Source organism: Fusarium fujikuroi, chromosome FFUJ_chr02, assembly GCF_900079805.1.
Source record: "Fusarium fujikuroi IMI 58289 draft genome, chromosome FFUJ_chr02".
NCBI classification, from domain to species: Eukaryota; Fungi; Ascomycota; class Sordariomycetes; order Hypocreales; family Nectriaceae; genus Fusarium; species Fusarium fujikuroi.
This window is the reverse complement of record NC_036623.1, coordinates 2,319,815-2,346,896: the sequence shown is the minus strand read 5'-3', so window position 1 is coordinate 2,346,896 and position 27,082 is coordinate 2,319,815. Positions and strand designations below refer to the sequence as shown.

General features: G+C 48.7%; 8 protein-coding genes; 5 read left to right on the top strand and 3 right to left on the bottom strand.

The window, feature by feature from the left end:
• Positions 1 to 5,404: 5,404 nt before the first annotated feature.
• On the top strand, positions 5,405 to 6,967 carry FFUJ_04582 (uncharacterized protein; the record flags this gene model as incomplete). Its single annotated transcript, XM_023572115.1, has 1 exon — positions 5,405 to 6,967. The coding sequence occupies one exon, from the start codon at positions 5,405 to 5,407 to the stop codon at positions 6,965 to 6,967; it is 1,563 nt and encodes a 520-aa protein (XP_023426301.1).
• Positions 6,968 to 7,901: 934 nt separating this feature from the next.
• Positions 7,902 to 8,453, bottom strand: FFUJ_04583 (uncharacterized protein; the record flags this gene model as incomplete). The annotated part of the gene is made up of 1 exon (XM_023572114.1): positions 7,902 to 8,453. The coding sequence occupies one exon, from the start codon at positions 8,451 to 8,453 to the stop codon at positions 7,902 to 7,904; it is 552 nt and encodes a 183-aa protein (XP_023426300.1).
• Positions 8,454 to 10,501: 2,048 nt separating this feature from the next.
• FFUJ_04584 (uncharacterized protein) lies at positions 10,502 to 11,580 on the top strand (the record flags this gene model as incomplete). XM_023572113.1 has 2 exons in its annotated part: positions 10,502 to 11,089; positions 11,143 to 11,580. The coding sequence occupies 2 exons, from the start codon at positions 10,502 to 10,504 to the stop codon at positions 11,578 to 11,580; spliced, it is 1,026 nt and encodes a 341-aa protein (XP_023426299.1).
• Positions 11,581 to 11,872: 292 nt separating this feature from the next.
• On the bottom strand, positions 11,873 to 13,276 carry FFUJ_04585 (uncharacterized protein; the record flags this gene model as incomplete). Its single annotated transcript, XM_023572112.1, has 1 exon — positions 11,873 to 13,276. The coding sequence occupies one exon, from the start codon at positions 13,274 to 13,276 to the stop codon at positions 11,873 to 11,875; it is 1,404 nt and encodes a 467-aa protein (XP_023426298.1).
• A 1,345-nt stretch (positions 13,277 to 14,621) lies between these two features.
• Positions 14,622 to 17,802, top strand: FFUJ_04586 (related to histone transcription regulator; the record flags this gene model as incomplete). XM_023572111.1 has 2 exons in its annotated part: positions 14,622 to 17,637; positions 17,696 to 17,802. 2 exons carry the CDS (start codon positions 14,622 to 14,624, stop codon positions 17,800 to 17,802), a joined length of 3,123 nt encoding a protein of 1,040 aa, XP_023426297.1.
• Positions 17,803 to 18,889: 1,087 nt separating this feature from the next.
• Positions 18,890 to 20,431, top strand: FFUJ_04587 (related to KTR1-mannosyltransferase involved in n-linked and o-linked glycosylation; the record flags this gene model as incomplete). XM_023572110.1 has 3 exons in its annotated part: positions 18,890 to 19,390; positions 19,454 to 19,696; positions 19,787 to 20,431. 3 exons carry the CDS (start codon positions 18,890 to 18,892, stop codon positions 20,429 to 20,431), a joined length of 1,389 nt encoding a protein of 462 aa, XP_023426296.1.
• A 1,864-nt stretch (positions 20,432 to 22,295) lies between these two features.
• Positions 22,296 to 23,926, top strand: FFUJ_04588 (probable UDP-galactose transporter; the record flags this gene model as incomplete). XM_023572109.1 has 5 exons in its annotated part: positions 22,296 to 22,385; positions 22,463 to 22,492; positions 22,545 to 22,853; positions 22,934 to 23,617; positions 23,669 to 23,926. 5 exons carry the CDS (start codon positions 22,296 to 22,298, stop codon positions 23,924 to 23,926), a joined length of 1,371 nt encoding a protein of 456 aa, XP_023426295.1.
• Positions 23,927 to 24,536: 610 nt separating this feature from the next.
• On the bottom strand, positions 24,537 to 25,996 carry FFUJ_04589 (related to PSA1-mannose-1-phosphate guanyltransferase; the record flags this gene model as incomplete). XM_023572108.1 has 3 exons in its annotated part: positions 24,537 to 24,563; positions 24,616 to 25,866; positions 25,931 to 25,996. The coding sequence occupies 3 exons, from the start codon at positions 25,994 to 25,996 to the stop codon at positions 24,537 to 24,539; spliced, it is 1,344 nt and encodes a 447-aa protein (XP_023426294.1).
• Between the last annotated feature and the right edge of the window lie 1,086 nt (positions 25,997 to 27,082).

Here is a 27,082-nt window from a genome sequence, read left to right as displayed (position 1 = left end):
AGGTAAATGTGATGAGGATCCGCGGCTATTTTGGTGGAAGAGGTGAGGTAGCCCAAAGCCCGTGCTTGTACTGTAAAGGTACTGTAATAGGTGGTAATTGTATTCTCGGTTTCGGAACTTCGCGGATTGGTTGGCGATCGTGAAAGAGAGAGATCAGCGCGTTTGAGAAACGGGGGAATAGAGGATGCTTTTAATATCTTTGTTTCTGGCTGCTTGCTTTTTCTCTTCCGACCCCTTGGCTCGTAAAGTCTACTCCTTTCAGGTTTAACTTGCTGTTTTAGGCTGGGCTGGGCTGGGCCAGTCTACTGCAGCCTCAGCCATCAGCTGTAGGTACATCCTCTAGTGCAGGTCCGTAATTCCATTTACCAAAAACGCCAGAGCGGATCCGTGTCATCATTGAGAAGCTGCTGGAGACATGACCTGGAGACGCCCAGCCTGGGCTTGCGGCTTGCCATGGCCTAATTTAGTCGCAACGGTGTCGGTGTATGTAGGTGACTGTGCTGTACTGTAGCAGTGTAGGTACCGACGGAGCTCTGCTAAAATGATCACCCACTGATTTTCCCCTTGCCTTTCCCAAAAGTATGGTCTGCCAAGAAGAGAAGCGAGTAAGGCGCACCAGTCACCAGAGCAGAAGACCCCAGCAGAGTGAGGCATCAGCGGGTTTACCTGAACCTAGGTACGGTAGCGAGTTTTGATCCTTGCCCCGTTTTGTCTTTCATTGTCTTTCCGATGCATCTGATTTCTGGTTTGTCTCATCCCGAGTTTGGGGGTTGTTCACGAGGATACTTCGTGATGATCAGTCGAGAATTCTATTGGTTTCGAGACGATACAGTACGGTTACGAACAGACGGTTCAACATTAGCCGGCTGGAGGGGCGTCGAAGTCTAACCGTACAGTAAGTAAATTCAGAATAGAGGCTATTTGCTTTTCCCCAGCTCCCGCTCAGCCCTTGAACTGTTTGAAATGAGTTGTCTTGTCAAGTGGAGGCAAGAAAAACTCAAGACCACTTACCTAAGTGACAAAAAGACTCAGGTAAACTTGGTATGTTCTATTGTGGCTCAAGACTAGATTATTTTGGCACTCATAGTAAACGTCACAAAGTTTTCTTGCTCCCTGAAGGGTTGTCAACGTTTCTTCATTTGAATTGACGTGGTTGTCAGACGGTCCCTGATCGGCATGTGAGTTCGCCGAACCCTAACCCAAACATCTTACGAGCCCGGCAATGTCTCGTTTTGCCGAGTTACGGGTTAGCTCTTTGCCAGAGGAATGCGCTGCTCGCTCGAATCACCGCTCTCTTCTCTTGCGTTGTCTGGTTTGTCTCGCCTTTCTATTGTGAAGCTTTCCATTGTAAAACGCGAGGCGTTGCTGCTCGTCATGAATTTTTCCCTAATCCTCCGCGGAAGCCGAGTGACCGAACGGATACTGTTCTTTGAAACCACCGTTTGCTGCAGCCATTACGGTCTTGGATGCCTAATTGGTTATCGCGAGCAGAGACAATAAGACGCTATTTCTGTTAGGTGCAGCAACATCAGGATCATTGTGAGCGTTCCGTGATTCCGACTCCGTCCCGTCATTAGTGTCAGTACCCGCCAGTTCCTAGTCTCCGCTGCAGTACGATCCCGCCCGTGCGAAGGAGCAGTCCTGGCCTGAAGATGATTGAGATGGATGGATGTACCTGGTCGGCCCGTCAAAAGGTGGCACGGACACAGATGGACAGGTCACGCCAGCCAATACTACTGCACCCTAGGCATCTCGCACGGTTGGGGCACCCTTGGGATTGCTCATGATAGGTCGGCTTCTGTTCCGGAGGCATAAATGGGACAGCGCAGGGGAAGAGACGAGACGAGGCGAGACCCCAAAAGCAAGGGACAAGTACTTTGTAACGAGCCTGAGCCAGGAGAGAGAAGAGAGGAGAGGGAGCGCTGAAACGCTAACATTTGGCAACATTCCCTGTGTCCCAGGAACCCGGAACAAGAACGACAATCTGCCATTTTCCCGGCACCGCAAACTAGGCCCTATCCTGTCAAGTAACTTTCTCAATGTTCAGTGTCCACGCAATCAATCAATGAACCACGAACGCCAAGGCTTTGAAACTGTAGCCTCGCTCTACCACGGCTAAAGCCATGGAGGCGCAACTTTGTCCTCGATAAGTACACCATGTGGCACTTGACTCGTCAAACTCGCGTTGAGGCTTTCAAGTGCCTATTCAGAACCCACTCACCACTTCTGGGCACTCCCGCTTTGCTCAAAGCAGAATGCGATCAGCAAATCCCCAGCTTGTGCCGTGTCTAGACTCCCAGACTAGACCCGACCCTTTGAAGCTATCCCCAGCTACCAATTTTTCACGCCAGAGTCATAGCTTGTATCTTGATATCAGATCAGATCGCTTGCACTAATAAAACCTCAACCAACAAGACTGTTGGAGTTCACAGCACGAGGCGTCTGTGTTTACGAGTCTACCGCTTTCTCATCTCACTGAACTACCGATAACTGTTTTTTTTTCTTTCATTTTTTTTTCCACAGTCGTATTCGAGGCTTGCTCGTATCCCACAAGACGACATCACAGTGTCGAATGGCCTTTCACTACCGCACCTCAAACGAGCTACCATGACTTTTCGCCCGGACTCTGTCCGTAGTCAAAACCTCCACTTCGGTCCGCGATGGGGCCATATGACGGCTCCGCGGTTCCACGCAATCCTCCGGTGACGGAAGTACCTGAGATACCCGTCGCTCGAAACAGTGACATTCCATGAAACCTTCCTTCTTTCTTCGGTCTCCCCAGGCTCATACTTTTTCCATGCCTCATCTGACGGCATATACCTTAAGTGCGCTTACGCCGAGAAGGAAGAAACGTCCAGAAGGAAACTCTGCCTGGGCTTTGCATACGTAGCACGTTCTCTGCATCTTCTGTTGAAGTTAAAGGGCGCGGCTACATTCCAACCATTATCCCCCGCGCAACTTCTACCCCGAAGAGGAATGGCGTGTCGGGTAACTCGTGAATCCCCCAGTCCGAGGGCGACAGCTATGGGAGCGGTAGATGAGGCTCCTAGCCAAGATTAAGCAGCCGTCAAAAGCTGTCATGGAATTCAGCAATGAGGCTTGTGCATTAGGCTTCGAATGTGACGTCTATTCAGAGATGTTTTTCGGTCGCTGGATGAATGGGTATAAGGATTGTGGCTGAAGTCTCTTTCTCCCTGGACAAACTCTCACTCAAGATCAGTAAACAAAATACATCGAGGGTCTGCTCGTGGAATGAAAGAGTTCTTGGCGATCAGAACAATGCCGACCAAAAGGCATTCGACTCTATTGTCATCTATTTCGAGACTGGTCTCGCTCTTTCGATGTTGTCCCTGAGAGCCGATTAAGATCAGACAAAGCTTGGATGGACCACGATCAACAGCATAAACCAGGCACAGGTCCCTTGAATGGGTAATTTCAACATGGTTGAATTTTGCAAACTCAATTTTGCACAGATTCTATTCCCATCTTCAACCTCAGCCTTAACAATGGTGTATCACATACCCACAGACGTTCATGGCATGCTCGGCATAACGGCATAAACATTGTTTCTCTTAGCTGTTCATGCGAGTCAAAGCAGACACCACCATGCCATCCGTGCGAACCATCTCTGCCCAATGTCTGATCTACCCGTCTAATTTAGGTAACATGATCCTCCTCTATCTTTCATAGACCCGTGCTAGCAGCTGCCTTGTCGATCCAAGACCCCAGAATCTGGTAATTAGTATGCGCCATACCGAAAACCGCCGCGTTCTATGGCCCCGAAATTCGCGGCGGCGGCATGGTTCTGTGCAACCGAGCATTCAAAGTTAGAAACCTTATGCTAAGCGTGCTGGAAATAAGAGAATTGCTTGGGCTCGTTCGAGTGGGGACTAGGTAATGCACGCACGTCTATCAAAAATACCTTGCGATGTGATGAGATTGCGAAGCGACTTTTTTGTTCGGACGCCGGAGCAAAGCTGGCGACTAACGGCCTTATTAGAGCATCCAGGATATTGCCAAGAAAGAACTAATGAATACTACCTACGCAAGTCCCTCTAGGGAATGAAGAGTTCGGGCAAAAGCTATCTCCCGAAATGCTTCATATGGCCATCTTGAGAGGCAGATCTTGGGTCTTGGCAGCCAAATCAAGATAATGGCAAGGACCTTCTTCCCACGGACTAAATTGATGGGCTTGACCAAATTGTTGGCGTTGATATTGATGGGTCCATTAGCTTGCAGCCCAAGGATTTGGACGACGGAGTCTTTACAATATACTTTGCTAACCTATTGCACGAGGAACTCAATATTGACAGCAACCATCAACTAGACCCTGGAATTAACGCCAAAGACTCTTAAAGAGACGGAGTTCTTGGCTTTTCTCAATGAATTTTATCATTCTCCGCATCTCGTGTAAGTCGCATCGAGAAAATCATCATGTGGCTTGGCTACCCAAAAGCCTCCTGATCGCTCAGGACTGGATCTCCGAGGAGCTTCTTCGAGAAACAACTCAGGGCGTGCAAGAATATGTACATGATTTTGATGCAAGGAGCTAGGTGGTTTCTTTCTGCTCGAGAAATCAACCGGGGAGTCGAGGTGGTGAAACCATAGATATGAACTAATGGGTATAATACAACATGCTCAACACTGTCGCAATGTCGAGTCTCTGGATGGTCAGAGAACGTCCAGGTTCGGGTATTTTGGATACAGAGGTACCCAAGTCAAACGTTTTCGTATTATCTTTGAAGTAATAGCAGTCTGTGGGAGGATTTGAGTGACACAGCGATGGATGTTTGCAAAGTTCTCAGCTAGGTAGTCATGCCCAAACAACAAAACCTAGTGTCAGGTGTACAAACAACCGCAACAGTAAATGAGTGGTCTGGTTATCCTGCCGGAGCCTGGAGGCAGAATATATAAGTTTCTCCTGCCCTCCTGGCACAAGCCGGCAACAACTCTGAGATAAATAGACTCGAGTCCATTTGCCGCTGTTTTTATAGAACTGTTTTAGTATACTCTCTGATTTAGTATTCGCCACTTTATTTGTCTGGAGTTGGTCACTTGTGATGTTGAAAGTGCTGGATTTGTTGACACTGTCACCTGTAAATACCCTCACTTCCCAGCAGTGCCAGCTTGGCTAGCACTGCCGTGCAGCTGCCAGAGCACTTGCCACTGCGCGGTTGCTGGGCAGTGAATTTACATCGGCGTTTCAAAACAGGCAGAGATTCATTTCATCTTCATTTCATCAAACTCATCTGCTCCGATTCCCCATCGTCGATCATCTTTCGCTTCACTTCATAACAGTCTTCAATGAACCACTGCGCTTCATCAATTGCATCCCTTCACTAACTTCACCATTTCTACCACAAAACTCTCAAGTAATCACTGATATCAACAAAACTCAGTCACCATGTTCTGGCGTCGCTCCCGTCTCACTTATGACCCGAAGCAATTTCCCAACTACCGCCCCTACGCCGAAACCGGTTTCGAGCGCCTCATCAAGGAGTGTCCGAATGTATTTCACTTCATTGCCTTCACAATCAGATTCCAGATTTCTATTTTCAGTATCATTCTGCAGTGGTTCTGCATGATGCTTCGCAGTCCTCTTCAGTACTCCAAGCACAAGGATTGGATCCTCGGTCAATACAACTCAAGCCCTACTGCTTCTCACATGCTCTGGGGAGCCTTCATCACTGCCTGGTCCTCTCACTTCATGTACCGCATCGGAAAAGCTGTTTGTGAGGTGATTATTGATGCCTATGATGACCCTGTGTGGGCTCTTTACGAGATCTGGGATCTCGGGGTATACTCGCAGTTCTTTCTTGTCCGCACCATCTTTTTCATCCTGATTACCACATTCAACTTCATCTGCTTTTGGACTGTCCTCCTCTTCACCATGTCGACATATTCATTCGTCGTCTGCCTCGCCCTGCTCGGCGCTGTTGCCATGTGGCAGCTGCACTATTACTTTTTCGTGTACAGTCCTCAGGAAGTCCCTGAAGAGGTCTCATATCAGTCCCCCCAGAAAGAAGTTCTTTCTACTCCCGACAGACCAGGTCGCTGCTTTCGAGTACCTACACCTTCTACTGGGTCGTCCACTTCTTCCTCCCGATCATCACCTGGATGTACTTCACCTCACCTTCGACCCCGACCATCAGACAAACCCCCTGGCGCTGCATACGTCAAAGTATCTCCCAAAGCCATACAAAAGCTTCGTGACGAAGGAGTCTTCGTCCCAGAACCAACCAGAGTTGCCGACTACTCTTATCTGGAACCCTTCGCAGTAAAGCGCCCTACCAACTTCAGCCGCTCTGATGCAAAGGCGCACTTCCGAAGAGTTAGGGAAATCGAGAGGAAGAAAGGCATAATATCATACAGGCCTGACCCTTATAAAGATGATCCTCCCTCCCCTACTGTTATTACAAAGACCGCGTGGATTCATTCCAAGATGGATGCTGTCGACCGAAAGCTTCGAAACATCACAGAAGATGTCACCGAGATGAACACGCTGCTTAACACTTTTCAAGCCAAAGGCAGCGTCAAGCCCCTTCCCGACGCCTCACCCGCAATACCATTGTCGCCCAGAACACAACGGCGAAACGCAACTCTCGCTGAGAAAGATCGCATTGGACAAGTCATTAATGATTACCTATGTGAGATCAACACCATCTCGGCGCGTGTATATGGGCACAAATCCTGGACTGAAGACATGCTGAAGCACATTGATCGCCTGGTTGCCCACGCAGGAGATGCCGCTTCCCGCGCAATTCGTATAGAAGTCGAAGATTGTAAAAGGCGTGTTGATCTCGCGTTCAAGGGCGTGGACGCGGCAATTACGAGCTCTAATGGCATTGCAGACTTTTGCGTTGATCGCCAAATAGAACTGGAGGCCCAAGCCAAGAAGCTTTGTCGTATGGATCGAACTCAGGCTAAGTATCCCAGCATTCCAATCTTTGATGAATACTATGGTTGATCCTCACCGAGTTTTTGACTCATCTTTATCGACTAAACGATTAGCAGAGTGCTATTGTATACATATAAACCACTGAGAGCACTTGAAGATTGATATTTTGGAGTTCGGGATTATACCCTTTGCTTTACTACACATATCAGAGACACTTGCACGATTGACTACGAAGTCGGGGATATGATATCTTAGGTTGACGTTGAGTATAGCGGACGGAGTTGGCCATTTAAGAATGAATTCGATGATTAATGTCATAACATTTGTTCTTATGCTCCTAAAGTGATTTCTCTTTCGAGTCTGTTCATCATTGCGAAAAGGCCTGCCGCAACAGTAGCTCGCTTATCTATAACATCCAGGTCGCCTAGGTATATAAGTTCTTTCTCTTGAGTTTCTCTGGTTATGATAGGTGACTCACGATAAGCAGAAGACGTTGTCCAATAAACTCATCTCGTATCAACAAGAGCGCTGGGGATGAGATTAGGAGATGACGATGTTATCCTCAACCACCAAGGCCGGTTTCTAATGACTTGAAACTGACCACTGTGACAGATACTTCTCGGTGGTTGCCTATCAACTACTGGTCCTGAAATGCGAGGATACGGGAACTGCCAAAGCTGTTGAGGCAGTCTGTGATGCCACAGACCATGCGACCTCAGTGAACGGGAATAATAGCACCATGATATTGACCTTCCTTGATATTGAAATGTACCATTATCGAATGATGCGTCCATTTAGAGAGGCGAGGAGAAGAAATATGTACTCATTGCGGCTATATCTTTACTTGCCAAATCCTCTGTGAACACCTGGGTATCGCACATAAAAATCGCATCTCGTCGTCAGGACAGTTCCAGAACCGATCCTCCAATAAATCCTTCAGGTCAGAAACCTCCCCCAGATCCATAGACTGAACAGATGATCATCAAGACCACCGAGGCACCGGCTAATAACCAGCAGACTCAATACCATGAACCTGCCAGTAAAGACCTCCTTTCTTCCCAACCTCGTCAGCAGCACACTTGACAGATCCACGAGCTGCCATCTCCGTTCCAGCAGAGTACTCCAGAACAGCCTTCTGCATAATCCAAACGACATCGTCATCGCCGACTTTTAATCCCTTGTCAGCTCGCACAGCAAATGCACACGATCCTGATTTGACGATGTTGACAAGCCCATCTCCCACATCGTACTCGCGCTTGTCGTCGGAAGCAGCGGGGATGCTGAAAGTGCCGTTACGAGTACCAAAGGTTGAGAGAAGTGCTGCGCAGTCTCTGTAGTTGGCCCGCTTGGTGCTCTTGGGAGCCTGGTGCGCGTTGTAAGTCGTCTTGTCGCATGTACTGAAGGAGTGGTTTCCAGCAGCCCAGTAGGTGTATGGATCTTCGTAGGCACTGGGTGCTGTGGTTGAGACGGCGATCATGTTGTCTTTGGTAGGAGTAGCCGTGGGCGCTGCGGCTGCAAGGCCGATGAAGACGGCGACAAGGTTGGTGAAATGCATCTCGATCGTTGATCTAGAGAGCGGGAAAAAAGTAAAGAAGTTTGCTGAGAAAAAGAACGGATCGTGGTGAAGAGTAACGGACCAACAGGTGATCAACACCTATGTTAACGAGTGACTGAGAAAGGAAAACGCTGCGCTGCACTGCAACGAGGAGGTTGGGAGAGACAGTCAACAGCAGTCAGTTGACGGGGGAGAGAAAAGAATTATACCCAATCCAGATGGGCAAGTGGGATGTTTATTAGATGCGATCACAGGCGGAGATGGCAGTGTTTCAAGTAGAGTGGATGAGTATGAAACAAGGATCACAATACGCAGAGCAGAGAGGATGGTTTATTTTGAGTGACATTTTGGGACCAGATTGATTAGACTCGGAAAAATTAGTGCTGTTTTGCTTTTGAATATATTTAGTCTCAACGAGTGAAACAGGGTGACGGGCTGTGTTTGTTTAATTGCGATAATCACAGCGGAGGATTTGGCGTTTGTGTTTCCGTTTTTTGATGGGGACGATGTTTCGAGCAAAGTGCCATATTCATGCCGAGATCAACGCGTATAGGCACAGGAAAACGTGTGATTGGAAAGCTAATAGGAGGAGTGAAACGAGCGTCTCTATATATAAGGAATTATATGTGATGATCAACCATATGATCTTGTATTCTTGGAGTTTAATTCGCTGCCAACAAGACTGACTGAGCGCAGGACCATAGCGACATTACATACAGAGTATGTACGCTTTGACTATTGCCATGTCTCTCTTGAAGCCCTCAAAACAAACTACCTAGTAATTGTCTATTTCTTTGAAACGGTCTATCTTGCGTGCCTTGGCTTTCTCATATGCGCATAATTTGCAGCCTCGCATCGAGGCCGGATCAGCACTCTCAGTCTCCAACCTCAAGATCAAAAGGTCGTTGATCAATACCAATTTCACATGATGGTAAAACCTGGCGACAACTGCCGTCAAACTTGAATATTAGTCTCTATACCGTTGCAGTGGGATTTATCTCCCTGCAAACTTAAATGGGCTTCCTCGCAATATCTCGTGATAGAAATTACCTATCAAGTCTCTTGTCTCTCACTAACTCCCCGGGCCGACAGTGGAGAAAAGTGACGCTCCAGTGGGTTGAGAGCCCCCACTCCCAGCGGTTCATCAACCCCGGTCTTGGAGATGATGACGCGAGGGGCATTGGCCAGTGACAGAGCAACTCGTTGGTTTATTTGTTGGGTGATGTTTGTACTCTCAATATGACTTCATATGTCGTGGATCTCTGTCTCAAGGCAGCCATGAAAAGTCTTGGCCAGGTTACTAGTCCTTGGTCTTGGTTCATGGTTACCAATTCCCACGGCATAAGGGTTGATTACGCTAATGTAAGTTGGAAAAAGTGTCATTTCCACCATCTTGTCCTCGTTATTCCCAGACGTCACTATCTCGGCCGATAGAATACCCAAACATGACGGTTCTTCAGACTGATGCTCGTTCATGGAATTGACCCTCTTTATTAAGCCCGCCAGTATCCATATCATTCCCCATCAACTCCTGGGGTCATCATCTTGGCTCCGTCTTGGCTCCACGTCAAAATGATCACCCCAAAAACCTGTATCATGGACTGCTCAGTTCAGGTGACCCCCTCCAAGAAAAAGGGCCGTTACCACGATGATGGAATGGCTCTGATGATCGTCGGAACTCGGCTGAGGGTGAGTGAGACCCTTTTCTTTTACTTTTTTTTTTCTTTTTTTCTTGGTGTAACTCTCAGCTCGTCGCTTGACTCGATTCCCGAGCCCCGATGAACTGTTCTTGTCCCGTCTAGTCCTAGCTTGGGGTATTATCGGCCCCCAGTTTTGGGATCATTGCCAGTTCCTGATATCATCGTCATGGCCTATCAATGGAATGGTATTAACTAACATTGTCGGGTCAGCTGGAAGAAGAAAATACTGTGAGGGACCTTGACCATTTTCCATGTTGTGAAATTTCTATCCATTGTAAACTCCATCGCCCAATCTTCTCTTCATTGCTCTTCTCTTCATATCATAAGTACTCAGCCATCATCGTCATCATGAAAACCGCTTCACAACCTTCAGCTCCCCATAACGCAGCAAGCAAAGTAAAGCGACTCGTTGGCAAAATTCGCCGCCACTCACACCCTCCATCCCCCGAAGCTTCCTCAGCATCTCCCTCATCATCCGCAAATCCGTCTCGCGAATCTTCATCATGTCCTATTCCACACATCGGCAAACATAGTCAACGCCAAAGTCGCCGCGGATCAGCCTCAGATGAGGAGGACCGCGCGCACGACCTTGAACTCTGGAACGCAGCATACGATGTCCTCAAAAGAGATGGCACGTCCTCGGGTCTTGTGCTCGCGTATGAGAGCATTATTTCTCATGCACTCCCTGATACTTTGAGGCCGGGACATAACGGGAATGGGAATGGGCTACCGACAGAAAGTGAGAGGAGAGCGGAACTCATGATGATGATCGCAAAGTCTGGTTTAAACCGCGAAGTTAAGGAGACATCACAAACAGACTCGGGAGATGTTGAAGCAAGAGAAAATCTGATTCGCACAAGGTCGACTATAGCTTCATTACTCGATGACCAGCCCAGCGCCGCTGTCGCTTGGGCGGGCTTCTGCTCACTAACACCAGTAGGCTCCGACTGACTCAACCCATTGAACAACAAGACTGACATCATCAATAGCTTCTACTAGAACCCCTTCTCCGACATGAAGATATTCGCCAAGGGTTTGTGCATATTGCACACACCATTCCTCACTACATGACCCTCCATCGTGCCCTCCATCCATCATCCTGGACATCCCTACCAGAGTTCCAACGTCAACAGCCGCAAGTCCATCAAACTCTTCTAACACTTTATCGACGCATCCTCGAGTACGAGATGAACATTGTCTGCGCCGCTGCGAGCGCCTGGAACATGGCTGCTCGTAACGTCGTCGATTGGCATGGCTGGAAAGGCATGGCGGATGCTGTGCGAGATATGGACGCTGAGTTGATGGGCTATGTCGAGAAGAATGGCACAGATGAGGCTAGGGCGTTGATGGAGGTTCAGAGGAAGTTAGAGCCTGAAGGGGGAGGCCGCGGTGAGTTACATGACGACACTTCATCACCAAATGCGTAAGAATACAAGACAAGCCAACAATCAAGGGGCCATTACAAGCAAGGTGGTTTTATAGAAAGCCAATTTCAATCGATTTACCCGGATAGTCAAATCTACAGATTTCCCTTTTCCCCAAAGCAGACTCCCTACTCCATGCTCCGCCCTTTTGACCAAGCCAGTGTAGGACTTTGCTTTTTCCCTTTTGCCAAGTCACGATTAAATCAACCAGTCTATATTCCAACAACCAATTACCATGTACCCAAAGACCACTTTGCTCCGTTTCTACAAGAATACTCCTTTAAGAACGCCCCAATTACTGCCCAATATTTGAAAGGATACCCTGCTTGTCAAGGTTCCTCAGAGTATCACCGTACTCATTGATATGTCGCTGCCAGCGACTGACATCGCCCTTGAAACCAATCGCCCCCAACATGGCTGACCATCCAGGCATTTGGTCACGGGTCACAAGTTCATATACACGACAGAGGATTTGATGAAATTCCACCTGAGGCCTCATCGCAACCGCGTACAAGTGTCGCACCAAGTCAGCCCAGCCGGCGATAAAGTCGACATCAAACGTGGACTCGGGATACCGGAACTCGATAGTGTCGTACTTAGAGACAACCAGTGCACACCGGGTAGTTGTGTGAAGGGATCCCTCGTCGAATTTTCGGAGGGCGATGCCCAGGCTAATCAAGCTGGTTTCCGACCACAGGCGTTTCATAGCTCCCAGCAGACCTCTGTCGACTTTCGTGCGCCAGTGTAGCTGTCGCATGACCTCTCCGAGTGCTTCAACAAGAGCCGCACCCTCGCCATACACTGTTGGTTCACCCCTTTCCATGGCGATTCGAGAATCAACGCTGATACGCGCCGAGTAAGGAGAAGTCGAGCGGAAAGGATGGCACAGAGGGTACAGCAGAGAATCTTCCAGCAGCCAGACTAAAGATGCAAGGCGCAGCGCAGTCTCTAGCTGCATGCTGCCGTCTTCGTTGACGTGGAGGTGTAGTCCACAACCAGAATTAAGTCCAACTACCATGTCGCCCTGCACTGCCGCAAGGCACTTTCTGAGGGTAGGTAGCCCCTGACTGAACTCTTCAGGACGAGTGAGGATAGGGCTGTTGAGTTCAGTTCCATACCAGTCGTACTTGCTTGAAGGTGTCATTCCGGACTTACTAACGCAGTCTCTGGTGATGTGACGCTCCGGAACAATGAACCAAAAATCAGTCTTAGACACTGGTCCGCTAACAGACTTGTTATTCCAAGCTCGAATGTCTCCGCTATTATCTGTGAGCGGAAGAATTGTAGTGCCAGGGATTTGGGCAGGGCTGGATGGCGAAGGTGTGAGGCTACACGAGACGGAGACCCCGCTGCTGGCGATCAATTCGCATACCTTATGAATACAAGACGGTTCGATGTCTTTGTAGTCTCCCATCACGAGGCCCAAAAAAGCCTCCGGTGTTGTAGGACAGGTCCATCGAGTCTCACCAGTCACAGCGTCGGAGTTTGGGATCTGCAGTGCAACCATAAATTCCAACTCGATGCCGACACATATGGACTGCGGTATCGACATGCTGGGCTCGAGGGACGCAGGGATCGCAGAGGTCTTTTCTCGACGGTGAAAATGCTTATCGACCTGGATGTGATGATAGCTTCTCAGGGTCGAGAGCAGAGAGGCTGGAGCCCCTAATGGGTTACGACTTATAGCAGATAGCTCCATAATGAACAATATGAGGTGAGTCGAGGAAGCAAGAACAATTCGTGGTGTTCACTCTTATATATTCGCGAGTCAAAGAACATGGCCGCAAAGAAAGTGAGTGCGTCTGTCATGTAAGGAAAAGGGACGGGACAGAAAAGTAATCTTGACTCGCTCACCGAAGGGCGGTCAAGGTTTAGGAATTTGAGGCTGTGAATGAACTATCTTTTTACATGTGCCTGTTATAAAAGCCTCCCGCCGAACAAGCTTCTCAGTATGAAACTCTGTTGTCGAGTAGTTCGGCCACTAGTCAGCACAGAACAGCCCAACCCTTTACAAGCACGATAAGGTGATCATGATTCTATTCGTAAGTTAAACATTCGGCAACCTCAATCATGGTAACAACACAAAAGCCATTCAAAAACGCTTGGCCCCGACTGGGTAATGAACAGAGTGACACTTGTCTCTCAAAAAGTGTCTGACCGGTCCAGAACGTGTGATTTAGAGGTAGCGGGAGTGGTAGGGTGATCCTTGCATCCAACCTTTTGACATAATGCCAGGGGTGAAGATTGGGTGAGATCTACACCTCAACATCCAAAAGATTGTGAGTCGCGGAGAAGCACTCGAGAGTCTCGTGAGTTTGTGGTGATAGGTCCGATATGTTGGCAACCCACCTTTCAGCCTGTTTTGAAAGTAAGAACATGATTGACTGATTGGTCTTATCGTAGCATTGTGCCATTGAAATGTGTTGAACAAAGAGTACTCGGTGAGGAATAGTTGACTTACATGAGGAGGAAGCACAGGGAGAGTTGGCGCATCAAAGTTACTCCGTAACGACCAATCATTAAGCTGCGCAGCATTTGCTAGGAAGCTTGCCTGAAAGGAAGAATGCCTTGTCTAGAGTTAGGGGAGGAAAGAAAATACATGTCCTCGATCCAAAGATGACAAAAAGACTTAGGTAATATAGCCTAAGCTTAGGATGACTTTTGCTAAGTTGATTTTGACACCCCACAGCAAGGCTCGCTGTTTTCTTGCCCCCGAGGCCTGTGACGAAATCCCCTAATTTTGTCCACTGCCTCTGGGGTGCAGTCGGGTTCCATTGTGGCGGACGAGGAATAGCTGGCCCTGCCTGCATCTTTGATTGACTGACTGAACTGTGCCCAAAAAACGCGACATCGCGTTAACTCCAATTTAAGCCAAACTCCATCCTCATCACCCTATTCAAACAACGTCAATTATTCCCACCGCTGAATCGATCGCATCGCATTCGAATTTATCGCGACGAGTATCTTAAACCTTTGGTTTATTCGCAGCGTCGCCCTCGACTCAAACGCGATTCCTCCCGGGGCATGCCACTCGACTTTCCACAATGCGTATGATCAAGCCTTCATGGCTAAGCCATAGCGGCGAGCAAAAGGATTTCGAAGTTTACAGCTGTCATGTCTCCCCGGATGGAAAACGACTTGCGACTGCGGGCGGCGATGGACACGTCCGCGTTTGGTCGACCGAAAGTATCTACAATGCCGACACACCAAAGTACAACAAGCCGCGCCAGCTCTGCCACATGAGCCATCACCTTGGAACAATTCACTCGGTTCGCTTTTCGCCTAATGGGCGCTATCTTGCCAGTGGAGCGGACGACAAAATCATTTGCGTATACCACCTGGATAAAGGACCACCAGCTGCTACCTTTGGCACCAACGAGCCTCCTCCTGTCGAGAACTGGAAGACATACAAACGTTTAATTGGCCACGATAATGATGTTCAGGATCTCGCCTGGTCGTACGATTCTTCAATATTGGTTTCTGTTGGCCTTGATTCTAAGGTGGTCGTCTGGTCTGGTCACACGTTCGAGAAGCTGAAGACTTTGCCTGCACACCAAAGTCATGTTAAGGGTATCACCTTCGATCCAGCGAACAAATTCTTTGCAACCGCAAGCGACGACCGAACGATCAAAATCTTTCGATTCACTTCGCCTGCACCTAATGCGACACAGCACGACATGGTTAACAACTTTGTTCTTGAAACGACCATTAATACACCATTCAAGAGCTCGCCCCTAACTACCTACTTTCGACGATGTTCGTGGTCTCCTGATGGCAATCACATCGCAGCTGCCAACGCTGTAAACGGCCCCGTGAGTTCTGTTGCTATCATCGAGCGGACGAGATGGGATAGTGAAATCAATCTTATCGGCCATGAAGCCCCAACGGAAGTGTGCATGTTCTCCCCTCGTTTGTTCCATACGTCGAAACCAGATGCGAGTGCAGCCGATGGGGCTGCGACATCGCTCGTGACAGTGATAGCATCTGCTGGCCAGGACAAGACTTTGAGTATATGGAACACAAATACGTCCAGGCCTGTAGTCGTGTGTCAAGACTTGGCAGGCAAGTCGATATCTGATCTAGCGTGGACTCCGGATGGGCAGACCATTTTTGCGTCAAGCTTAGACGGTAGCATTGTGGTTGTAAATTTCGAGGAGGGAGAGCTCGGCTGGGTAGCGCAACCAGAGGAGAACGTCAAGGCACTTCAGAAATATGGGGCGTCTCGGAAAGGAATGGGTATAGCTGAGGACGTGGATGGCCTTGTTCTGGAAAACCAGAGTAAAGAGGGGGAGTCGCGGGCTGTAGAGTCGAGGATGGGTGCACTCATGGGAGACTTTTCCGAGTCAACCAAAGAGTCAACACCTATCGCTAATGGCCCTAAACCCAACGGCACTTCGGCGAAGCCATCGACAAATGGCCAAACTGAGCCAGAAAACGAACCAGAGAAGCAGCCAGAGGAGACAGCTGACAAGACAGCCGAACGTGTCAAGGAATTGAAATCGCGGGTCACTATCGGCAAAGATGGCAAGAAGCGAGTTGCACCTTTGTTGGTGTCATCATCAGGGACAGGCACGTCTTCATTGCCTCAAACTCAGTTGGTTGGAACAACAAGCACCAACAAGAACGCGCAAAATGATACACCGCAGACGATAGTTGACATAAGCAAGCCTTATGACGGTTTGCCTAAGGGAGGCATTGCTGCCATGTTGCTTGGTAACAAGAGGCAAATCAACCTGGGTGATGACGAAGATGAAGAGGAGCCAATTGCCAAGCGCGTTGCAACAGGTCCTACACCTATCGTCACTGATGGCCCTAATGGGGTCGAGCCAGCAGCACTCGTACCTGTTCAGAATGGTGTTGTTCCCACACCAGAGTTCCTTAGGCCCGCAGTCATGAATGTGTCTATGTCCTTCGCTCAAGTAAGATTAGCTGTACCGAAGATCAGGTCACATATCCTTCGGCCGCTGGACAGAGGAATTTTACAGGGCGAGAGCTCCTTGGAAGAAGCAACAAAGACCCCGGAAAACATAATTCTGGAAGCGAAGAATGATATTACCCATGGCCATCCTTCTCATGTCATAGTCAGCAAAAGGGGCGCTCTTATTTGGGAAGAGTGGCTTCCCAGAGATGTCGTTCTAGTAACAGCGACGAAACACTTTTGGGCCGTGGCTTGCGAAGATGGATCTGTGCATACCTGGACTTCGGCTGGAAGAAGACTCCTCGCCCCTATCATACTTGAGTCTCAGCCTGTTATTCTGGAAGCTCGCGATCACTGGCTACTGTGCATTACAGCTGTCGGCCTTGCCCATGTTTGGGACATGAAAACCCAATCTGCTCCCAATCCTCCTGTGTCACTTGGACCAATTCTGGATATTGCCACAACATCGCTTAACCAACACAGCGCGACGCCTGGCCCTGGTATTACTTCTGCCCATCTGAACAGTACCGGCCACATCATTGTGACACTGACCAATGGTGATGGGTACTGCTATGCTCGCGATATGTATACATGGCAACGCCTAAGTGAAGCTTGGTGGGCTGTGGGCTCACAGTATTGGAACTCTAACGATTCTTCTATTTCTGCTTTGCAGTCTACAGCTGTTGGTCCGAATTCTAAGGACAGACAAGATAAGAAGTCTTCCAAGGCCACTGTGTCGTCAGGCGTCATACCTTTCCTTGAGCGACATACAACGAACGAATTTTTATTGAAAGGTAGATCATATTCCTTGCAGCGCATTATTAAGATGGTCGTGCAGCGGAAGGAGTCCGAGAATCTTGAAAGCAGCGTCAGCATTGCCCATTTGGAAACAAGAATTGCTGGTGCTCTGCAACTTGAGGCACAAGAAGAATTCCGACTATATCTCTTCATGTATGCGAAACGCTTGGGCGCCGAGGGGGCAAGGGTCAAGGTTGAAGAGCTCCTCAACAGTCTTCTTGGTGGCATACTCGAAGACAGCGAAGAAGATGAGGAAGAAGACGGCCATGGGTGGTTCAGCAAAGAAGGTGACATCTGTGGATGGGATCGAAAGGAGCTGCTCACAGGTGTAGTTATGATTCTTGGTAAGTTATCGTTATTGATGTCACTATGGCAAAAGTTGTACAAACTAACAGCAAACAGGAAAATACCGCGAGCTCCAGCGATTGACGCTCCAATACGCAAGAATTCTCGACATAAGTTTAGAGGATGGCTCAGTGGACGTTGAGCAAATGGATGTGGAGGCTTAAACAAAAGGCATAGTTCTAGGGTTGTATCATTATCGTAATACACGTCGTTCCTATGCCGTGACAGGGGCAAGGACGGCGGGCACTCTTTTTTGTTTAACAGGCAAATATGGCGTTGAGGCTTATCCGCCGGGGATCTGATGGTCCAGCGGTGCGAACTTGGGGTACAGGCAGGCGATAGACTACTGTTGGTGCTCTTTGATACGAAAGAACGCCTGGTTAATGAGGGCATGCAAACACAGTCATGCAGTACCATCCTGAGAGTGTATTGATTGGTGAAATTCATGACAAATGGCTAATGTGGATGAGCAAAGTGATTCTCGACACACCGTTATCTTTCATCGTTCCCTCTGTAACACAACCGACCGAGATTGCTGCGGCTCATGATCACATGCCATGTTTGGTGAAGAGTGGCGTCGAGTGGAGGCGAGGAAACAAGACGATGTTATCGTGAGTGGGCAAAAGGGTGCATCGCCAACATTGGTCTGTTGTTGTTCCTGGGCTTCTCCGGTCCGGATCTTTTCTTCCGGTAACTCCAGAGCCTCCCGTCTGGGCAACTACTTCTCTTCTTATCAAGCTGGTGTTTAGTGTGAGGTGTCGATGAGGTAAGATACTGCACCTGCTCGCAGCTGCCACGTCCACGTCCGCCTCCACATTGAATCACCTGCCAACCTGCATCTCCTTGGTTCTTCTCGCCTGAGGATACAATAACCGCAAGGTGGAGGATTATTAGTAGGTACAAATCCCCCCCAGTTTGTCTTCTCTCTTCTCTTACTTCATTCTTCTTATTCTTCATCCTTTAATACGTTATTGTACTTCGAACCTGGAATTGAAAGCAATCACAAGCACAAGCACAATCCCTTCTCTTTAACACGTCCAGAACGTTTCCGTGCAGCACCTAAGGTGCCTTTACACTCCTTTCATTCTCATGCTCCTTTCTTAAACCCTCTCCCTCTCCACCCTGCACTTCATCTACCTAAGCTACTCAATAGCCTTCATCTTTACGGCCTTTAACCTTGCCGGTCCTTTCTTTGTTCAAGGCATTTGTCAATTCTTCCCCTGAACGTTGAACATTATCTTCACCTTCATCATGGCAAAAGCCCCTCGCTTCACTCTTTTGTGGGCAGGGGCCCTTACCCTTCTTCACTTCACCCTGTTTGTTTGTGGCTCAGCCTTACCCTCTTCTACTGATGATCCCCTCAAGGCAGCCTTGGTGAGCCTTGTCCAAGAAGATGACATTGATGCTATACTCTACAGTATCCAACAGATTGAGGACAAGTTCAACAACCGCCACTTGTACGACTGGGTTTTCTTCAGTGTCCAGGATCTTCCAAATAGGTTCAAGGATCTCGCTTCCAACGCTACCAATGCTACTTGCTTCTTCGAGGTTATTCCTGAGGAGAACTGGAACATGCCTGGTTGGACTGATCACTCCCAACTTTCGGACTCTCACGGGATCGATTCTGACGGCAACCCAAAGACCTTTAAGCCCATCGCCGACATCCGCCAGATGAAGCGATGGAGCTCGGCTCCCTTTGCTAATGAGCAACGTCTCAGCAACTATGAATGGTTCTGGAGAGTCGAGCCAGGCGTAAGTGGTCCTGAAACAGCCACAGTCATGCATCGAAGATTGATCAGGAGCTGACACAAGCAGGCTTCTTTGAGCCAAGACATTCCTTTCGATGTCTTCCGTTACATGCGAGACAACGGTATTGCCTATGGTTTCAACCGAGCTGTCCTTGGCCAAGCCAACTTATATCAACTCTCTCGCGTCAAGTCTTTCATTGAAAAGCACCCAGAGCTCCTTCATGAAGAGGCTGATATCACATGGCTCATTGAAAACGGCGCAGGTCTCACTATTCAGCCAAGCTCATCGGACGACAGCTGTGAAGGATCGGTAGACGAGGGCAGTGACAAACTGAGGTCGCGGATCATTTAGGAGAGCCGTCCTGGTGGTCAACGCAGCTCGGACACTAATAGGTCACAGGATGAGACGGCCCACGACAAAAACACCAAGAATGAAGGGGAGGAAGCATCTTGGATTGGTGGGTCCTTTGCGACTTGGCTAAGTGAAGTTTACGGCAGCAGTCTTTATCCAACCTTTGACATTGGATCCCTCGCTTTCTTCCGCAGCCCTCATCACGCTGCCTTCTTCCACCACCTCGACAGTGCGGGCGACTTTCAGTATCGCCGAGTCGATGATGTCCCGGTGCATAGCTTGAGCGCGAGTCTGTTCCTGCCTCGGGAGAGTGTCTGGAACTTTGGCACTAAGAATATGCAACTTCGCACCCAACTTAATATCCAGCCAACCGGAGTTGGAGCTATTCCAGATGGTGATCAACGCATCGTGGACTATGAAAACACTGACTCAGGCAACAGTGTCAAGCAGAAGAATGACGCTGAAGGGGAAAAGAAATCGCTTTATGACAATTGGGAGTTAATGACACCCGACGTGAGCGAACAGTCCGAAAACCCGCACTTGATATCAGGCAATACGTGGATGGGGAAGGACGTAGCGGATGAAGCTGAAGGATGTAGTTTTTTTTGGTTTTGGGGGCAAGTTTTTATTGGATTTCAAGGATTTGCAGGATATGGGTGGGAAACAGATTTTAGTTGTTTGCAAGATGATTGAAGGGACAACTTAGGATCGGGGTACGACATGTACAGACAATTGGGCTCACCGCCTCGCGGGTCGAGGCAGCACAAAGAAAAGATGAGGCTTGCTTTTCAGATGAAGTTGTTTGTGCATGAGTGAGTGAGAAACCACACTATCAAGGCGGTGAATGTAAATGTTGCATAATGTATTACGGGGGGACCTTTCGTCACAGTTGAGACAGGAAGACGTTTTGGCTGGACCCAAGAAAAAGGCGCCTGCGTCGGGCGGCGGCAGATGTCACACACATGGGTACAGTCGTACAGCGTCTCAGGCGCGTCTTTGACGTGAAAAAGCATGGATGGATGGATGGATGTCTTCCTACGTGGCTGGTGGTGCTGCATATATGATATCTAGAAGACGCACGATGTACGTCACTAAGCAGTGCAGAAGCAGGCAAGTTTGGTCAGATAAATGACGCCATTAAAGAATACAGCATGTGTGAAGCTGGGGATTGTCGACGTCGAAACATATCATATTAGTAAAGGATGTAATTCCCTGGAAGCAAATGACGTACGAAACAAAAATATAGCAGGTTGGGTTTTTGGTGCTTGGACATGTTTGACGAGAGGAGCTGCGGAGTCTGTGGGGTTCGGATGACGATCGGCGCCGGTGGGATCGGAGCCGGGGAGGGGAACGACGAATTTAGTTCAAGATCCGAAGTGAGATTGATTTGGCTTGGAGATTTATGTTTGAAATTGGAAGGTGATTGACCACATCGTATTCGAGCATATAGCCTCGTTTAGTAGCTGTACTAGAGGTTGAGTACGGAGACGGAGTAGCTTATGACAACCTCGGCCTTCTCATACCGATGATTCACGGCTTTTAACATGATACTCTCTGATCATGCTCGGAAATGAACAGAGATGCGCCTTGTTCTTCCGCCGCCTTTGGATAGATTTGTCGCTTGCTACCTATGAAATGAGGGCAAGAGACAGACGATTTGTGCATTCTACACTCAGCCTCGGACAAGATTTTCGGTTAAATCTACCGGTATCCGCCTGTTGTAAAGCTTTTTTTTCCCTCTTGGTTCCTGGCATGAATAAAAAGGTACAGGGCAGGGATAATAAAGGGTGGGGAGGAAGATGCACCGACTGCCACATGCCTTCCTGCCTTACCTGGCTGGGCATAGGTCTGGGTCCTATTTTTATGACAAAAACTAACAGGAGGTAAAGCAAGGGGTTCACAGTTCACAGTTCACAGTTCCTTCCATTGTAGGCTGGACGGCTGTGGTGCTTCCTTCCTTTGCACTACCCCAGGGTCACTGTATCCTTCCTGCCTACCTACCTACTTGCCTTATCCTATTCTGTAAAGAACGGAGACTTCCTTTTTTGAAGGTGCTCCCCGCCTCTTTCCTCCCCTTCTGTCCTTCTTCTCTTTCATTTCTTCCATATGTAGAAACTCTTTACAAATATTCTCTGGCATTTCGAGAAGTACGAATAGCGAGCACGGATACCCGACGTCGACTGACAGTGACGATATTGCCCAAGGCATTTGGCTCCCGAGCCTTGGCAGTGCACGATTGCGATCGCGGAGGGGCCCTTGGATCTGCAACAGGAACATTTACAATATTGACGCGCGATCCGAATACTCGATATTACCCCATTTTACTTAAACGAACGAAAAAGAACCCAGAAAAATCATCGGACGTGGTTGGTTGGCGCCCGAGCCATCGTAAAGAATCCGAATTTCGCCCATTGTCGCATCGACTTCCCAGCCCGTGTCGCAAAGCCCCCATCGCGGTTTCAGAGCACATTGCCCTCTTACTACTAGCCAATTCCTCTTTCACATCACACTCCTTTTACATCACGTCGACGCACTCAGCTCTCCTTTCGACTTTACAATGGCGATACTGGAGGCCTTCCCCAAGGCGCCTCCTGCTAGCCAGGGCGGCTTCCTAGGTCTGAGCAAAAAGCAGTGGGCTTTGACAACGGTACGAACTTTCTACCTGGTTTTTTGCTATGTTGTTTGGTAATATATAGATTCCCTGGTGCTGACGTGCTATTCCAGTTGACCTTTCAAAACTCAGCCCTTATCTTGGTAAGTTTTTGTCGCAACGCATCATCCTAGTCTCAGCTAACATTGCCTTCAGATCATGCACTACTCTCGCGTTATGCCTCCGAGTGGCGATCACCGCTACTTTACTTCGACCGCCGTCTTTCTGAACGAGATCATTAAGCTCGCAGTTTCGCTATCCTTAGCCATCTATGATACCTCAAAGACCTTGGCTCCTACGACCCCCGCAACAGTCCTTTTCGAGCAAATCTATAACTCTGTCTTTGCTGGTGATGGGTGGAAACTTGCATTGACAGCTGCTTTCTATACCTTGCAGAATATGCTGCAGTATGTCGCTGTGGGTAACTTGGATGCGGTGCACTTTCAAGTGCTGTATCAGCTCAAGGTATGTCTCACCACCAAGTCATATTCGTCTTGGCAAAGTAAGCCCTGTTAGCGTACGTGCTGACTTTCTTTTTTTACAAGATTCTCATTACAGCACTGTTTAGTGTTGTACTGCTGCGAAGGCACTTGGGACCCAAGCGCTGGCTTGCCCTCATCATCTTGACGCTGGGCGTATGTGTTGTGTCACTCCCTCAAGCCGGCTCATCTTCAAGCTCATCCAGCATTCCTCTCCGCCACATGACGGACCATTTCTTCCCTCGCTCGCTCCATGAGCTTGGATACGTACCCACGGACAACAGCCAGGCTGGACATCTAGCTAAGCGATCTGCTACCTACCAAGGCATTGACCATGATTTGCCGCCTCTTGACCCTCTTATGAATTACTCGGTTGGCTTGGTCTCTGTTCTTGTCGCTGCTACGGTATCCGGCTTGACGGGTGTCTACTTCGAAAAGTTACTCAAAGAGAGTCCCACTCAAGCCAGTGTTTGGATCCGAAACGTTCAACTAAGCTTTTACTCCATCTTTGCTGCCGGCCTCGGTGGTGTCATTTGGCAGGATGGTGAAGGAATCAGCGAGCACGGTTTTTTCGAGGGCTACAATTGGGTTGTGTGGAGTGCCGTTGTGCTCCAAGCTGCTGGTGGCATGTTGGCGAGCGTTGTAATTCGGGATACGGATAATATTGTCAAGAACTTTGCGACGAGCATCAGCATTGTCATCAGCTTCTTGATCAGCATTATGTTGTTCCAGTTCGAGGTGTCGGCAACAGTAAGTTCCCTTATCGTAACCATAAGACATGGATATTAACACAGCCTGCAGTTTGTCATTGGCACATTCCTGGTTCTCCTCTCTACTTGGATCTACAATGGTTCAGATAGGGCTATTCGCCGTCCTCCACCAATCCAGATCCATAGCTTCGAGAAGCCGGCTATTGAGAGTTTACAAACCCCTCGCAATTTGGCGAACCGACTGACTGTCAATCCCATGGATAGCCCTATGGGGTTGACCACGAGTCGACCAAGCACACCACTACTGCCCAGAACACCAAGTCGATCCAACTTCAAGAGAGACAATTGATCTTTTCGATACATATATCGATCAAAACACCCACCACCTTAGACACTCGAATACAAAAATTCGTATTCGGGATTTCATCATTATGAAGTCAAACGAAGACATGAATCACGCATCCTTGCAGTAACATTATATATAGCCAGGATCTCATTGGTACATTTCTTGGATAGTTAGAACAGCTTGCATAGCCGGTCTGCAGTGGTTATTACTTTCTGCGTACCCCGGTAGGTATGGTTGGCGATAGGAAAAACACCCACTTCTGAGGAGGTGCGGTATGACAGTATACCCCTGATTATAGAAACGTGAATCTTAGATCAAGACTAGAAAGGATGGGAATGGTGTTTCCCAAAAATCACAGCTTTCAAGTTGAAAATATGGTGGATAGGCTTGGACAAGAATGCAAGTCCATTATCGCTGTTTACTTGCTTTACTGAATAGTCATTCCTCTTGATGTGACCTGATGGGAAGCAGTTTTGTTCCTCAGATATCACTCCTATATACACCCTCCATTACGCTTTGATGGCCTCAACTTTTCAGGATATATAGCGCCTCTTTGAAAGAAGATCAAACGCAAACTTTTTGCACTAGTCTAGATTGTAGAAACGAGCTTCGTTTACATAATGACTTCGTTGGTGACATCCTGTAACTCTATTAGCGGGGTGCTCATCGAATAACTCGAGCTGGAAACTTACCCTCTTCAACTCCTTGTAGGGCAAGCAGACACAGTTCTGCACGCGGACCTCATCGCCGACACCGCAGTCCTTGCCAAGGATGGTAATGCTCTGGACCTTGACACCATTCTTGATGATGCTGGTCGAGTGGCTGCCAACAGGGGTAGGGGTACCCTCAACTCGAGCCCAGGCGCCAACGCGGCTACCCCAGCCAATGATGGAGTAGAGAACGCACGCGTCGTGCTTGATCTCGCAATCCTCGAGCACGATACTCTCCTTGACACGGGCGCCAGCGCCAATGTGAGCACGGGGGCCAATGCTCACATTAGGGCCGAGCTTAGCAGTGGGGTGCACTTCGGCTGTAGGGTGAATGAAGACAGGAGGGACGATGTTAGCGCTAGGAGTGGCAAGCTCTTGGCTGTGGTCGGATTGCGCAGCCTTTTGGAGGTAGAGAGCGTTGGCAGGGACAGCAGAGCCAGCAGTCTTGATCTGGCGCCAGAAGTCCTTGGTCTCGTAAACGTAGAACTGCTTGTTGTCGGCCATGTCAGAGAGGATATCCTGCTCCAGGCGAATAACCTCGCTCTTCTTCTCTTCGTCGTCATCGTCGTCGTCAGGAAGGACGAAGCTGTTTTCAAGGTTATCGGAAGAGGGGTAGGAGACGAGACGAGAGGGTCGGTCGAGGCGGCGCTTGATGGCGGAACGGATAGAGGGGAAGATTGCCTCGGTGGAGAAAAGGTAGACACCGCAGTTGATGAGGTTGCTGATTCGCGACTCGGGCTTCTCGACATAATGCAGAACACGACGGGTGTGAGAATCGGAGACAATGCAACCGAAGTTTGTCGCGGCCTCATCGCTCACACGTGTTCCGAGAATGACAGCCTCAGCATCCTTATCGTTGAAAAGCTTAAGCATCTCGTCAAGAGGGAACGAACAGCAAACGTCGGCGTTGAGAACAAAGAGACGCTCGGGGCGACCCTTGAGGATAGCATCACGGAAGTGGTAGAGACCGCCAGCGGTTCCAAGAGCCTCATACTCGCGGAGGTACTTGATAGTGATGGCGGGGAACTCCTTGGCGGAGTCCTTGATGAAGTCGCGGAAGACAGATTCGTCGTAGTAGCCGATGATGTAGACCTCCTGGATCTGCTTGTTGGGGACGCGAGCGACGGAGGAGAGACAGTGCCAGATGATGGGGTGGCCAGCGACTTCGAATAGAGGCTTAGGCACGTCGAGGGAGAGAGGGCGGAAACGAGTGCCGCGAGAAGGACCACCGACCTAGAACAATTACTCTGTTAGAACAGCAAGTTTATAGAGGGGCGTGGGGAGGGTGAAGCTATACCAGGATGACGGCCTTTGTGGCGCCCTGGTCCTTGGTGCGATGGGCCATGGGGACGTGGAGGGACATGATTGCTGTGGTGTGGCGAAGAGTGGGAATTGGAGAGAAGAGAGGGAGAAGAAGCTCGTAGAGGGAGCCGAAGTTGAGCTTGATCTTTGTGTTTTGCTGGGGAGTGAGTGGAGGGGACACTTTGGAGAATTGAAGGCGGTGACCGAAAAGGGAAACTGTTGATGGGCTGGAACGGTGAGGTTAGGTGGGGGGTGGATAATGCACGTGGGAATAGGGGTTCAGCTGAGTGAGGGGCTTACCCTGTATTAAATACTAGAGATGAGAAACGACTTGGTGTAGTTTGGTGATGTTTGGGTATTACAGTCTTTTGGTGTCGTTTATTCAATTGTTTCAGAAACCGAAGTATACGCGATTGCAAGTGCGATCAAAAGTCTATCCATATCGAACTGATCAAATCGTTGCAACCCAAGTAAGCGATGTTGGATGTAACCAGACGAGAAGATCGAAATCATTAATATTCCACAGTCAGGCCCCTCAATTGTATGTACACATGCGCGAAAATGGTGCTTTTAGCTTCAGAGCTATTACTCTTGAGTGTTGTTGGTAAGCTGTCGAACTCGGTGACTTGTATCAGATTCATGAGCATGACGGGTCCGAATAGTACTTGTTCACGTCATTATTTGTAATAAATAAACGAAATATCTTGTCTAGATGTATGAGCCACTGCCCTTCATGGATGTTTCATATAATATGTACCTTAGGTAGGTGTAGTAGAAACCACTCCACGACTTGAGATGTTAATCACCACCAGCAATCCCACGTTCTCGGTTTAATTTTCGTATCAGGCAGTTCCACCAGAACCAAGCATCGTGAGATGTTTCTTTGAACTTAGGGGTATATTGGCTAGGATGTTCAGAATCCAAAGTGATTGGAAGCTTGCAAATGGGCAGCGCTTTGTCTAAGAGACAAAGAGGAGAACCAAATGAACGGTAGCTGACCAGGAACAGCAAGATGCTAGAAGGAGAAATGGAAATTTCCATAGTATATATTTAACTCACAGTAATCCAATAGAAGCGAGCTGATTTGTTACTCATGTGTTGAACATCGAAGCAGGGCCTGGCATGACTTCGCACATCGCAGGCAGCA